General features: G+C 42.4%; 1 protein-coding gene across 1 annotated transcript; it reads right to left on the minus strand.

Annotated features, from left to right (window-relative positions):
• Positions 1-1729: 1729 nt before the first annotated feature.
• Positions 1730-2530, minus strand: LOC127665744 (high mobility group protein B3-like). The gene has a single exon (XM_052158267.1). The coding sequence runs from the start codon at positions 2510-2512 to the stop codon at positions 1910-1912; it is 603 nt and encodes a 200-aa protein (XP_052014227.1). The 5' UTR covers positions 2513-2530; the 3' UTR covers positions 1730-1909.
• Between the last annotated feature and the right edge of the window lie 12594 nt (positions 2531-15124).

Here is a 15124-nt window from a genome sequence, read left to right on the forward strand (position 1 = left end):
GGTTCCAAGGTTTGGTGGGTGAGTTGATATCCTAATCCATCTACTGGGAGTCCTGCCTGGCTACAGGAGGTGCCCATTTCAGGCTCCATATCCTCTACTGCTAGGAGATTTGATGAGAGTCACCCTCATAGACTCCCTAGAGTCTCCTTTGTGGCCTATTTTTTAGTATTGAATTTTTTTGGTAGTTATTTTTAAATAAACTCTATGAGAGCCTGCTCAAGGTGCAGTTCATGAAGGTTTTCTTATTCTGTAGGCTGTCTATTTCACTCTGACCAGTGCATTGCTGCTGTGCAGAGCTTTTCCATTTTATATAATTATGTGATAATTCTTGAAATTATTTCCTGTGCCATTATGATCCTTTTCAGTAAGTTAGAGGTATAATTTCTGGTGAGTAAAACCATAACATTCATGTTTTCTGTGTCTAGCACTATGCTTATGTTTTTCATAATTAACTCATCTAATCCTCAAGCCAATCACTGAAGGTAGGTTCCACTTCCCTAGTCCATATTGGTAAAAAAGCTGAGTTTCAGAGATTTAGTAGGGTTGAAATTTTCTTTTAACTTTCCTAGACTGACACTGGGTGCACCAAACTCAGCATCTAGTATGTCACTGAAGTTAAACAATTACTATAGGAATGATTATTATCAAACTGTATGCACTCTATAGAAATGTGGTAATAGTGTGTGTGTGTATGTGTGTGTGTGTGTGTGTGTGTGTGTGTGTGTGAGAGAGAGAGAGAGAGAGAGAGAGAGAGAGAGAGAGAGAGAGAGAGAGAGAGAGGTTGTAAAGAACCAGGCATTTTGAAATAGTTCTAACTCTTGGAAGGCTGATATATGGTGACCCTGCAGAGCAGGTCAGTCAATGTTCCTAAGGAAAGTTAACAGAAGAAAGAATAGGGGAATAAAGAGATAGATTAGACAAGACATGAGCAGAGCAGGATAGGGCTGCTGGCTTGCTAAACTGCTGTTGAATATTATTAAACAAAGAACAAATAAATCAGCATAGAGTAAGAATACAGACTGACCTACTTGCTAGTTCTCATCTCTGATCTCTCTCTCTCTTTTTTTTAAATGTAATACTGTTTATTTAACTTCAAAAACATTTCAGTATTCTAAACATACAAAAAATAACAGAATGTTGCAAATTGCGTTTAGGTACAGAGGGTTCTTGAACTTCCATTGATGCAGTAGTTCTTCGCTTTGCTGACAACGATGAGTTCTACGGTTTCTTTAAAAAGTTTAAAATCTACTGCACTTAACTAAAGAAAAACTCCAAACACTTCTCATGCCAGCTGACCCCCCCCCCTTCCACAACTAAGAATGTCAGTAGAATGCTATGCCACTATATACAAAAACAAGACAACCTGAAGCTAAATGGATGCCCACCGCAGTATCAACAGGTCCAGCCTCACAGTGCATGCCCTGAGCTACGGCCCCCTCCAAAAGGCATCTTCCCCTCACAGCCTCCACGCCAAACAAGGAACATCAAGAATCTGTCTGGATTGTTTTGTTCTCTTTACAAACTATAGATATGTACAGTTGACAACTCAGGATGTCTATCCAATAACCATATAGTTAACACTACCTTACCAGTTGAGAACAAAACGCCGGAAACATTTTCAAATGCCTTGTCACACCAACAGCAAAGTGCACTGAGTGAGGAGGACGATGCGAGAGTGCCTTTTCATTTTAAAAATGTCTGGAGCAATGTACAACTTTGATACAGTTTCAGGGCGCTCCGGACACCCACGGCTACTTCATGTAAACCACTGACACTTTGAGAAACTACAATATGATCGTGATCAAATTTTGTAATTAAACCTAACAAGGGCAATAGACACGACTCAAATAAGAGATGTGTCAATCACAGCGCTCTCCTACTCTAAGGTATTCACAAGGAGACAGAGTTTTTATTCATCTTCCTCTTCCTCCTCTTCCTCCTCTTCCTCCTCCTCTTCCTCCTCTTCCTCTTCCACCTTTTTCCGAGCAACTTTAGCAGGACCCTTGGCGCCATCAAACTTCCCTTTAGACTTATAGTCAGTAACATCCTTCTCATACTTCTCCTTCAGCTTTGCTGCCTTGGTAATGTAAGGCTGCTTTTCACTGTCACTTAAGTTATTCCACATCTCACCCAGCTTTTTTGCCACATCTCCAATGGAGATGCCAGGGTTTGTGGATTTAATCTTGGGGCGGAATTCGGAGCAGAATAAGAAAAATCCGGACGGAGGTCTTTTGGGGGCATTTGGGTCCTTCTTCTTCTTGCCTCCTTTAGCTGGTCCATAATCTTTCATTTCCCGATCATAGCGTACTTTATCTGCCTTTGCCATTTCATCAAACTTTGATTTCTCTTTGCTAGACATTGTCTTCCACCTCTTAGAGCACTTCTTGGAAAACTCTGCAAAATTGACTGGAACCTCTGGATTTTTCTTCTTATGTTCTTCCCTGCATGTCTGCACGAAGAAGGCATAAGCAGACATCTTGCCCTTTGGTTTCTTGGGGTCACCTTTAGCCATCCTGACTGTATTGTTCGCTAGTCTCTCATCTCTGATCTCTTAGGGTTCTTTTAGCACCTACAAACACACTCAGGTTACATCCCTAGTCCTCTAAGAAGTTAGGCCTTACATGTTGCTCCCACTTATGGTGGACATGGGCCAAACTGTAAGTCCTGTTCTTTTCCCCAAGTTTCCATGGCAAAACTGAGTTACATACTCTGGTCTGGTCAGTAGTCAGTCAGTTTACAGGTTGACTGTCTGGTGCTGATAATCCTCTGGGAGTCGCTCAGGAAGTCTGCCAGAGAATGCTGGTCTCACCTCAAGTAGCCCATTGTGAAGGTGTATCCTAGATGGTCTGATCTTTGAAAGCTGGATTATAAATATTGGCCCCATCCCTGTACCTTTCCTTCTCAATGTTTAGTGTTTTACTTAGACCCCTGAATTTGTGTTCCTTTGAAGGCTTTGACTTTGATTCAGTTTTGATCTTTCTGAAAAGTGAGTGGTTTTGAGTCATGGTTCCTTCCCTGTAGACTAAAGACATCTGCTAGCCAAGATTTGGAGACTATTCCTATAACCCCCTTTTTCTGAGTTTCCCTCGGGTCCTGTTCCTCAACAGCTGGGCTCTTCCCTCAGCAGAGATTTTTTTTTTTTTTTTTTTTTTTTTTGTGAAATTGCCTTCAGTGGCTGCTCCATCCAAGTGCTGAGAAGAGAAGGCTTTCCCTGGAGTTTCTCCTCTTCCTATCAGTGACACCACCATACGGTATTGAATGCTACCCAAGCCCATCATATCTGCCCTTGAAAATGGTCATTCTTGAAAACACAGTGCAGATAGATTCTGAGTCTTTCTGCTTTTCATTGTATTTCCCACTCTCTTTATTGGTACATCTTCTCACTGAGTGAAGGGAGCTCTCTTAATCTTGCACATCTGTCTAGGATGGATAACATTGAATTTTCTCTCTAATTGCTTGGATAATACATACAACTTCTGAAATCTGTTATCATCTTTCTCTGGCTCATTCCCTAGAGATTTCAGCTGACTGTTCATGAATGTGACTAGCTATCTCCTTTGTCAAGTCAAGGATCTTCCAACCAGTATTCTAATACTTGAAAATCAAGATTTTGTATGTCTTAGTTAGGGTTTTATTGCTATGAACAGACCCTATGACCAGGACAACTCTTAAAAAGAACAACATTTAACTGGGGTTAGCTTATAGGTTCAGAGGTTTAGTCCATTATCATCAAGGCAGGAACTTCACAGCATCCAGGCAAGCATGGTGAGGAAGAGCTAAGAGATCTACATCTTCATCTGGAGGCTTCCAGGAGGAGACTGGCTTCCAGGCAGCTAGGATGAGGGTCTTAAAGCCCACACCCACAGTGACACACCTACTCCAACAGGGCCATACCTTCTAATAGTGCTACTCCCTGGGCTGAGCATATACAAACCATCATATTCTACTTCCTGGCCCCCCATAGGTTTATGCAAACATATGAGTCTATGGGGGCCATACCATAATGCAAAATACATTTAGTCCAACTTCAAAGGTCCCCATAGTCTATAGAAGTTTCAACAATGTAAAAAGTTGAAAGTTTCAAGTCTCTTCTGAGATTCATCTAATCACTTGATTATAATCCAAAGCAAGACAGAAACCTTCTAGGCAAACTCCAAACTCTGCATCTCCATGTCTGATTTCAAGATGGTATTCAGATCTCCAACTCCTTTTTCATCTTTGCTGACTGCAACAAACTTCTTTCTCCTAGGCTGGTTCCACTCCCTATTAGCAGTTTTTTTCAGCAGGTATCCCATGACTCTGGCATCTTTTACATCTTTAGGTCTCCAAAGCAACTTCAACTTTGCAGCTTCTTGTTCCAATATCTGAGATCCACACGTGATCTTCTGGGCTCCTCCAAAGGGCTTGGGCCACATTTCCAGCTCTGCCCTCTGTAGCACTCTAGACTCTAGTTGATCCACTCCATTGTTGCTGCTGTTGTTGGTGATCATCTGATGTTACTGGCATTTCCAATACTCTGAGGTCTTCTGCTGCAACTAGGCTTCACCAGTAGGCTCTCATGGGCTCTCTTCATGATGCCAAACCTCACCTTCTTTGTATGACTCCTTCAGTCCTGGGCCATCAACTTCAACTGAGCTGCACCTTCACCAATGTCCTTCTCAGGACTCTCACAGTGCCAAGCCTCAGCTGCTCTTCATGACCCCTTCATATCTCCTAAATCAGTACCACCTGGGTGATTCTTACCTGTTACCAAGTCCAGCTGCAGCATGAGGTAGAACCTTGGCTATCTCTAGAACACAGCTTCCTTGTGCTCTCAGAAAACACTTCCCAGAAGATATTATTTAGTGATGCTGGTCTCTTCTTAATTTCCGTTAAAGGTCCAGCTGACCAGCATCAATTGTCTCAGTCGTCCCTTATATTCTGGACTCTAAAGGCATAGCCGCATGGCCAAAGCTGCGGAGTTCTGCTGCTTGCAGAAGCTAGAAAATGCTCCTCCCCTGTTCTATCATATTTATCATTAGTTTCCTGTTTTCCAACTCCTTCACTGCCTAAGCTTGGCTATCCTGGATCTTGCTCTGTAGATTCACCTTGAACTCGGAGATCTGGATGCCTGTCTCCTGGGATTAAAGGTGTGCACCACCATGTCTGAACCTAAATTTAGCTAGATGGATCTTGCCATTTTGTCTTATTCCCTTAATCTAGTCTCTTCTAGAGCATAGGATTTAGTTCTATTCTACTTCCTGGTGCCCCTTTAATTGAACCCTTGAATCATGTATTTTGTATTTTTCCTTTCTCAACTTGCTCCTTTTCATTAAAACGCTCCTGTAAGAGTGACCTTTAATAAACACACAACAGAATTTACAACAGGCTGTTTTGAAACTTTTTTTTCAAAGCAATTAATCTAAATTTCTTCACCTTAGCCTGAGGCAGACTCCTTAGATAATGGCAAAAAGCTGCCATGTTCTTCACCAAAATACCACAAAACAGTCTGTAGACCACATACTGAAAATTTTCTCCACTGAAACCTCTTGGGCCAGGTCAAATCACTCACAGCAACAAAGTCTTCCATATTCTTTCTCAGATAGCCCATTAAGGCCCGCTTAAAGCATTCCAATGCTTCCCAAATCCAAAGTCTCAAAATGTTCTCCCAAACAAAAGTATGGTCAGGTCTGTCACAGCAATAACCAGTCCCTTGTACCAACTTCTATCTTAATTAGGGTTTCACTGCTGTAAACAGACACCATGACCAGGGCAACTCTTTTTTTTTTTTATTCGATATAATTTATTAACATTTCAAATGATTTCCCCTTTTCTAGCCCCCGACTCCCCGAAAGTCCCATAAGACCCCTTCTCTTCCCCTGTCCTCCCACCCACCACTTCCCACTTCCCCGTTCTGGTTTTGCCGAATACTGCTTCACTGAGTCTTTCCAGAACCAGGGGCCACTCCTCCTTTCTTCTTGTACCTCATTTGATGTGTGGATTATGTTTTGGGTATTCCAGTTTTCTAGGTTAATAACCACTTATTAGTGAGTACATACCATGATTCACCTTTTGAGTCTGGGTTACCTCACTTAGTATGATGTTCTCTAGCTCCATCCATTTGCCTAAGAATTTCATGAATTCATTGTTTCTTTTTTTTTTTTAAATTTCATTATTTTTTTTTATTCGATATATTTTTTATTTACATTTCAAATGATTTCCCCTTTTCTAGCCCCCCACTCCCCGAAAGTCCCATAAGCCCCCTTTTCTCCCCCTGTCCTCCCACCCACCCCTTCCCACTTCCCCGTTCTTGTTTTGCCCTATACTTCTTCACTGAGTCTTTCTAGAACAAGGGGCCACTCCTCCTTTCTTCTTGTACCTCATTTGATGTATGGATTATGTTTGGGGTATTCCAGTTTTCTAGGTTAATATCCACTTATTAGTGAGTGCATACCATGATTCACCTTTTGAGTCTGGGTTACCTCACTTAGTATGATGTTTTCTAGCTCCATCCATTTGCCTAAGAATTTCATGAATTCATTGTTTCTAATGGCTGAATAGTACTCCATTGTGTAGATATACCACATTTTTTGCATCCACTCTTCTGTTGAGGGATACCTGGGTTCTTTCCAGCATCTGGCAATTATAAATAGGGCTGCTATGAACATAGTAGAGCATGTATCCTTATTACATGGTGGGGAATCCTCTGGGTATATGCCCAGGAGTGGTATAGCAGGATCTTCTGGAAGTGAGGTGCCCAGTTTTCGGAGGAACCGCCAGACTGATTTCCAGAGTGGTTGTACCAATTTGCAACCCCACCAGCAGTGGAGGAGTGTTCCTCTTTCTCCACATCCTCTCCAACACCTGCTGTCTCCTGAATTTTTAATCTTAGCCATTCTGACTGGTGTAAGGTGAAATCTCAGGGTTGTTTTGATTTGCATTTCCCTAATGAAGTTGAGCATTTTTTAAGATGCTTCTCCGCCATCCGAAGTTCTTCAGGTGAGAATTCCGTGTTTAACTCTGTACCCCATTTTTTAATAGGGTTGTTTGGTTTTCTGGCGTCTAACTTCTTGAGTTCTTTATATATATTGGATATTAGCCCTCTATCTGATGTAGGATTGGTGAAGATCTTTTCCCAATTTGTTGGTTGCCGATTTGTCCTTTTGATGGTGTCCTTTGCCGTACAGAAACTTTGTAATTTTATGAGGTCCCATTTGTCAATTCTTGATCTTAGAGCATACACTATTGGTGTTCTGTTCAGAAATTTTCTCCCTGTACCAATGTCCTCAAGGGTCTTCTCCAGTTTCTTTTCTATTAGCTTCAGAGTGTCTGGCTTTATGTGGAGGTCCTTGATCCATTTGGATTTGAGCTTAGTACAAGGCGATAAAGATGGATCAATTTGCATTCTTCTGCATGCTGACCTCCAGTTGAACCAGCACCATTTGTTGAAAAGGCTATCTGTTTTCCATTGGATGTTTTCAGCCCCTTTGTCGAGGATCAAGTGGCCATAGGTGTGTGGGTTCATTTCTGGATCTTCAATCCTGTTCCATTGATCTGCCTGCCTGTCACTGTACCAATACCATGCAGTTTTTAACACTATTGTTCTGTAGTATTGCTTGAGGTCAGGGATACTGATTCCCCCAGACTTTCTTTTGTTACTGAGAATAGTTTTAGCTATCCTGGGTTTTTTGTTATTCCAGATGAATTTGTTAATTGCTCTTTCTAATTCTGTGAAGAATTGAGTTGGGATTTTGATGGCTATTGCATTGAATCCGTATATTGCTTTTGGCAAAATGGCCATTTTAACTATATTGATTCTGGCAATCCATGAGCATGGGAGGTTTTCCCATTTTTTGAGGTCTTCTTCCATTTCCTTCTTCAGAGTCTTGAAGTTCTTGTCATACAGATCTTTCACATGTTTGGTAAGAGTCACCCAAAGATACTTTATACTGTTTGTGGCTATTGTGAAGGGGGTCATTTCCCTAATTTCTTTCTCAGCCTGCTTATCCTTTGAGTATAGGAAGGCCACTGATTTGCTTGAGTTGATTTTATAACCTGCCACTTTGCTGAAGTTGTTTATCAGCTGTAGGAGTTCTCTAGTGGAGTTTATTGGGTCAGTTAGGTAGACTATCATATCATCTGCAAATAATGATAGTTTGACTTCTTCCTTTCCAATTTTTTTTCTTTTTTTTTTATTCGATATAATTTATTTACATTTCAAATGATTTCCCCTTTTTTAGCCCAGCCCCCACTCCCCGAAAGTCCCGTAAGCCCCCTTCTCTTCCCCTATCCTCCCTCCCACCCCTTCCCAGTTCCCCGTTCTGGTTTTGCCAAATACTGTTTCACTGAGTCTTTCCAGAACCAGGGACCACTCCTGCTTTCTTCTTGTATCTCATTTGATGTGTGGATTATGTTTTGGGTATTCCAGTTTTCTAGGTTAATAACCACTTATTAGTGAGTACATACCATGATTCACCTTTTGAGTCTGGGTTACCTCACTTAGTATGATGTTCTCTAGCTCCATCCATTTGCCTAAGAATTTCATGAATTCATTGTTTCTAATGGCTGAATAGTACTCCATTGTGTAGATATACCACATTTTTTGCATCCACTCTTCTGTTGAGGGATACCTGGGTTCTTTCCAGCATCTGGCAATTATAAATAGGGCTGCTATGAACATAGTAGAGCATGTATCCTTATTACATGGTGGGGAATCCTCTGGGTATATGCCCAGGAGTGGTATAGCAGGATCTTCTGGAAGTGAGGTGCCCAGTTTTCAGAGGAACCGCCAGACTGCTTTCCAGAGTGGTTGTACCCATTTGCAACCCCACCAGCAGTGGAGGAGTGTTCCTCTTTCTCCGCACCCTCTCCAACACCTGCTGTCTCCTGAATTTTTAATCTTAGCCATTCTGACTGGTGTAAGATGAAATCTTAGGGTTGTTTTGATTTGCATTTCCCTAATGACTAATGAAGTTGAGCATTTTTTAAGATGCTTCTCCGCCATCCGAAGTTCTTCAGGTGAGAATTCTTTGTTTAACTCTGTACCCCATTTTTTAATAGGGTTGTTCGGTTTTCTGGAGTCTAACTTCTTGAGTTCTTTATATATTTTGGATATTAGCCCTCTATCTGATGTAGGATTGGTGAAGATCTTTTCCCAATTTGTTGGTTGTCGATCTGTCCTCTTGATGGTGTCCTTTGCCTTACAGAAACTCTGTAACCTTATGAGGTCCCATTTGTCAATTCTTGCTCTTAGAGCATATGCTATTGGTGTTCTGTTCAGAAACTTTCTCCCTGTACCGATGTCCTCAAGGGTCTTCTCCAGTTTCTTTTCTATTAGCTTCAGAGTGTCTGGCTTTATGTGGAGGTCCTTGATCCATTTGGATTTGAGCTTAGTACAAGGAGACAAGGATGGATCAATTCGCATTCTTCTGCATGCTGCCCTCTAGTTGAACCAGCACCATTTGTTGAAAAGGCTATCTTTTTTCCATTGGATGTTTTCAGCCTCTTTGTCGAGGATCAAGTGGCCATAGGTGTGTGGGTTCATTTCTGGATCTTCAATCCTGTTCCATTGATCCTCCTGCCTGTCACTGTACCAATACCATGCAGTTTTTAACACTAATACTGCTCTGTAGTATTGCTTGAGGTCAGGGATATTGATTCCCCCAGATTTTCTTTTGTTGCTGAGAATAGTTTTAGCTATCCTGGGTTTTTTGTTGTTCCAGATGAATTTGATAATTGCTCTTTCTAACTCTGTGAAGAATTGAGTTGGGATTTTAATGGGTATTGCATTGAATCTGTATAGTGCTTTAGGCAAAATGGCCATTTTAACTATATTGATTCTACCGATCCATGAGCATGGGAGGTTTTCCCATTTTTTGAGGTCTTCTTCCATTTCCTTCTTCAGAGTCTTGAAGTTCTTGTCATACAGATCTTTCGCATGTTTGGTAAGAGTCACCCCAAGATACTTTATACTGTTTGTGGCTATTGTGAAGGGGGTCATTTCCCTAATTTCTTTCTCAGCCTGCTTATCCTTTGAGTATAGGAAGGATACTCATTTGCTTGAGTTGATTTTATAACCTGCCACTTTGCTGAAGTTGTTTATCAGCTGTAGGAGCTCTCTAGTGGAGTTTTTTGTGTCACTTAGGTAGACTATCATGTCGTCTGCAAATAATGATAGTTTGACTTCCTCCTTTCCAATTTGTATCCCTTTGACCTCCTTATGTTGTCGAATTGCCCGAGCTAGTACCTCAAGTACAATATTGAAAAGATAAGGAGAAAGGGGGCAGCCTTGTCTGGTCCCTGATTTCAGTGGGATTGCTTCAAGTTTCTCTCCATTTAGTTTGATGCTGGCTACCGGTTTGCTGTATATTGCTTTTACTATGTTTAGGTATGGGCCTTGAATTCCTGTTCTCTCCAAGACTTTAAGCATGAAAGGATGCTGAATTTTGTCAAATGCTTTTTCAGCATCCAATGAAATGACCATGTGGTTTTGTTCTTTGAGTTTGTTTATGTAGTGGATTGTATTGATGGATTTCCATATATTGAACCAACCCTGCATTCCCGGGATAAAGCCTACTTGATCATGGTGGATGATTGTTTTGATGTGTTCTTGGATTCGGTTGGCAAGAATTTTATTGAGTATTTTTGCATCGATGTTCATAAGGGAAATTGGTCTGAAGTTCTCTTTCTTTGTTGGATCTTTGTGTGGCTTTGGTATCAGCGTAATTGTGGCTTCGTAGAAGGAATTGGGTAGTGTTCCTTCTGTTTCTATTTTGTGGACTAGTTTGAAGAGTATTGGTGTTAACTCTTCTTTGAAGGTCTGGTAGAATTCTGCACTGAAACCATCTGGTCCTGTGCTTTTTTTGGTTGGAAGACTTTCTATGACTCCTTCTATTTCTTTAGGCTTTATGGGACTGTTCAGATGGTCTAGTTGGTCCTGATTTAATTTTGGTATTTGGTATCTGTCAAGGAAATTGTCCATTTCCTCCAGATTCTCCAGTTGTGTTGAGTACAGGCTCTTGTAGTAGGATCTGATGATTTTTTGGATTTCCTCAGTTTCCGTTGTTATATCTCCCTTTTCATTTCTAAGTTTGTTAATTTGGATACTTTCTCTGTGCCCTTTGGTCAGTCTGGCTAAGGGTTTATCTATCTTGTTGATTTTCTCAAAGAACCAGCTCCTGGATTCGTTAATTCTTTGTACGGTTCGCTTTGTTTCCAATTGATTGATTTTAGCCCTGAGTTTGATGATTTCCTGCCTTCTACTCCTCCTGGGTGAATTGGCTTCTTTTTGTTCCAGGACTTTCAGGTGTGTCATTAAGCTGCTAGTGTATGCTCTCTCCATTTTCTTTTTGGAGGCACTCAGGGCTATGAGTTTACCTCTTAGCACTGCTTTCATTGTGTCCCAAAGATTTGGGTATGTTGTGCCTTTATTTTCATTAAATTCTAAAAAGTCTCTGATTTCTTTCTTTATTTCTTCTTTGGTCAAGGTGTCATTGAGTAGAGTATTATTCAGCCTGCATGTGTATGTGGGCTTTCTGTTGTTTTTGTTGCTATTGAAAATCACTCTTACACCATAGTGATCTGATAGGAGGCATGGGATTAGTTCGATCATCTTATATTTGTTGAGGTCTGCCTTGTGTCCAATTATATGGTCGATTTTGGAGAAGGTACCATGAGGTGCTGAGAAAAAGGTATATTCTTTTGCTTTAGGTTGATCTGTTCTATAAATATCAGTCAAATCCAATTGGTCCAAAGCTTCAATTAGTTTTACTGTGTCTCTGTTTAGTTTCTGTTTTCCCGATCGGTCCATTGAGGAAAGTGGAGTGTTGAAGTCCCCCACAATTATTGTGTTAGGTGCAATGTGTGCTTTGAGCTTTAGTAAAGTTTCTTTTACGAATGAGGGTGCCTTTGCATTTGGCGCATAGATGTTCAGAATTGAAAGTTCTTCTTGGTGGATTTTTCCTTTGACCAGCAAGAAGTGTCCTTCTGTGTCTCTTTTGATGACTTTAGGTTGAAAGTCAATTTTATCTGATATTAGAATGGCTACTCCTGCTCCTTTCCTGTGACCATTGGCTTGTAAGATTGTCTTCCAGCCTTTTACTCTAAGGTAGCTTTTTTCTTTGACACTGAGGTGAGTCTCCTGTATACAGCAAATTGTAGGGTCCTGTTTCCTTATCCAGTCTGTTAGTCTATGTCTTTTTATTGGGGAATTGAGACCATTGATGTTAAGAGATATTAGGGAATAGTGATTATTACTTCCTGTCATTTTTGATGTTCTTTTTATATTTGAGTGGTTATCTTCTTTTGGGTTTGATGAAGCAAGGTAACTATCTTGCTTTTTCCAGGGTGTAGTTTCCCTCCTTGTATTGGAGTTTTCCTCCTATTATTCTTTGTAGAGCTGGGTTTGTGGAAAGATATTGTGTAAATTTGGTTTTGTCATGGAATATCTTGGTTTCTCCATCTATGGTGAATGAGAGTTTTGCTGGGTATAATAGTCTTGGCTGACATTTGTGTTCTCTTAGAGTCTGCATGAGATCTGCCCAGGGTCTTCTAGCTTTCATGGTCTCTGGTGAGAAGTCTGGTGTGATTCTGATAGGTCTTCCTTTTTATGTTACTTGGCCTTTCTCTCTTACTGCCTTTAATATTCTTTCTTTGTTTAGTGCATTTGGGGTTTTGATTATTATGTGACGGGAGGTATCTCTGCTCAGGTCCAGTCTGTTTGGAGTTCTGTAGGCTTCTTGTATATTCATAGGCATCTCTCTCTTTAAGTTAGGAAAGTTTTCTTCCATAATTTTGTTGAAGATATTTGCTGGCCCTTTCTGTTGTAAATCTTCACTCTCATCTATACCTATAATCCTTAGGTTTGGTCTTCTCATTGTATCCTGGATTTCCTGGACGTTCTGGGATACAAGCTTTTTGCATTTTGTATTTTCTTTGACAGTTGAGTCAATGGTTTTTATGGTATCTTCGGCATCTGAGATTCTTTCTTCCATCTCTTGTATTCTGTTGTTTATATTTGCATCTATGGCCCCTGATTTCTTCTCAAGGTTTTCTATCTCCAAAGTTGTCTCCCTTTGTGATTTCTTAGTTGTTTCTACTTCTGTTTTTAGGTCCAGGATGGTTTCGCTCAGTTCCATCATTTTTTTGTCTGTGTTTTCCTGTAATTCTTTAAGAGATTTTTGTGTTTCCTCTTTCATGACTTCTGCCTGTTGACTCAAGTTCTCCTGCATTTCTTTAAGTTTTTTTTGCCTTTCTTCTTTATTGGCTTCTATCTCTTGGGCCTTATTCTCCCGCATTTCTTTAAGTGTTTTTTTTGTGTTTCCATTATACGGGTTTCTAGCTTATTCATGTTCCACTGCATTTCTTTAAGAGATTCATTCATGTCCTTTTTGTGTTCTTCTAGCAGCATCATGAACAGTGATTTTAAATCCAAATCTTGTTTCTCTGGTGTGTTGGCATAACCAGGACTTGCTGATGTTGGAGAGTTTGGTTCAGATGCTGCCATATTGCCTAGATTTCTGTTAGTAGCGTTCCTGTGTTTGCCCTTTGCCATCTTGTTCTCTGGAGCTAATTGGTCTTGTCTCTGGCTGGTGTTTCAGCCTCCTGAGAGGCCCTAGGGCTATGTCTGCACCACTGGAGGGCAGGGTTTCCCCTGTTGCAGATTGTTAATGTGCTTTCCTCCTCTTGGGTGCCCTTGCAGCCCTAGTGTTCTTTGCCCCAGATTGTGTCTGTGAGCCAGAAGGTGCCCGTTTGCTCCTTCAGGGAGTGCTGAGGCTGTATGCTGTAGGGACCTTTTCTGCGTGCTGATCTCTCTGCTGGGCAGAGGAACTCCCAACCGGGTTGGTGCACACAAGGCTAGCCTAGCTGCTTAGGCCCTGAGTCTAGGCAAAAGCCTGGCAGGCCAATGTCTGAGCAAAGTTCCCCTCAGCTGTGAGTGTTAATTGGGTCTGTCAGGTGGCTAGGATGGTGGCGTGTGCGTGCTCCCTGAGAGTGCTGGGAGAGTCTGCTGGGCTAACAACCTCCTGGCCGGGTCAGCACACAGATGGCCCACCGAGCAGCCCAGGGCCTGGGGGCAGTCCAGGGCCTGACCGTCTGAGACCCCTGCTATGTCCGCCTCAGGCTATGCCTGTTAGCTGGTTTGGTTTTGTCTGCTAGGTCTCTCTGGCTTCCTGTAGGCAAAATGGCGGAGGTGCACGCAGGCCCGGGCAAACAAGCTCCTGGCTGGGTCGGCACACAGATGGCCCACCGAGCAACCCATGACCTGTGGGCAGTCCAGGGCCTGACCGTCTGAGACCCCTGCTATGTCCGCCTTGGGCTATGCCTGTTAGCCGGTTTGGTTTTGCCTGCTAGGTCTCTCTGGCTTCCCTTAGGCAAAATGGCGGTGGTGCGCACGCGCCGGCGGGGGGAGGGGGGGAACCTCCTGGCTGGGTTTGCACCCTGGTGCCCCCCCCCCCCCCCCCGATCAGCCCAGGGCCTGGGTGCAGGCCAACGCCCGTCGGGCTTAGACCCCCGCGATGTTGGTCTCGGGTTATATTTGTGTACCTCAGTCTGATTTCTATGGCGACCGAGAACCAATATGGAGGCCTCGTATCTGACTGGCAGGAGGTAGAGTTCTGGTGTGGCTTCTGTGTGGTGAAAGGCGCAGTAAATCCTCCGCTGCTCGCAGCCTGGCTGGCCAGCGATGGCCAGTGGTCGTGGGCGCAGGGTCTGCCTGGACCCTGTCCACTTGGTTCTACTGCTGATGGCCCTTCCTCTGGACCAGCCCCTGCTGCTGCTGCTGCTGCTGCCGCTGCCGCCGCTCTTATCCGACCAGGGCAACTCTTAAAAAGAACAACAATTAATTAGGGCTGGCCTATAAGATCAGAGGTTCAGTCCATTATCATCAAGGATGAACCTGGCAGGCATGGTGCAGGAGGAGCTGAGACTTCTATATCTTCATCTGGAGGCTGCTAGGAGGAGACTGGCTCCCAGGCAGCTAGGATGAGGGTCTTAAAACCCACACCCACAGTGACACACCTACTCCAACAGGGCCACACCTCTAATAGTGCTACTCCTTGGGCTGAGCATATATAAACTATCACATCCTGGTTAGTTTTTTGTTAACTTGACATAAGACAGTGTATTATTCAGGGTCTTCTAGAGGAGC

The sequence above is a fragment of the Apodemus sylvaticus genome, chromosome 15 (genome assembly GCF_947179515.1).
Source record: "Apodemus sylvaticus chromosome 15, mApoSyl1.1, whole genome shotgun sequence".
NCBI classification, from domain to species: Eukaryota; Metazoa; Chordata; class Mammalia; order Rodentia; family Muridae; genus Apodemus; species Apodemus sylvaticus.

Excerpts from the sequence above, each read along its gene's own strand:
- LOC127665744 (XM_052158267.1), bottom strand. The coding sequence starts at position 2,512 with ATGGCTAAAGGTGACCCCAAGAAACCAAAGGGCAAGATGTCTGCTTAT.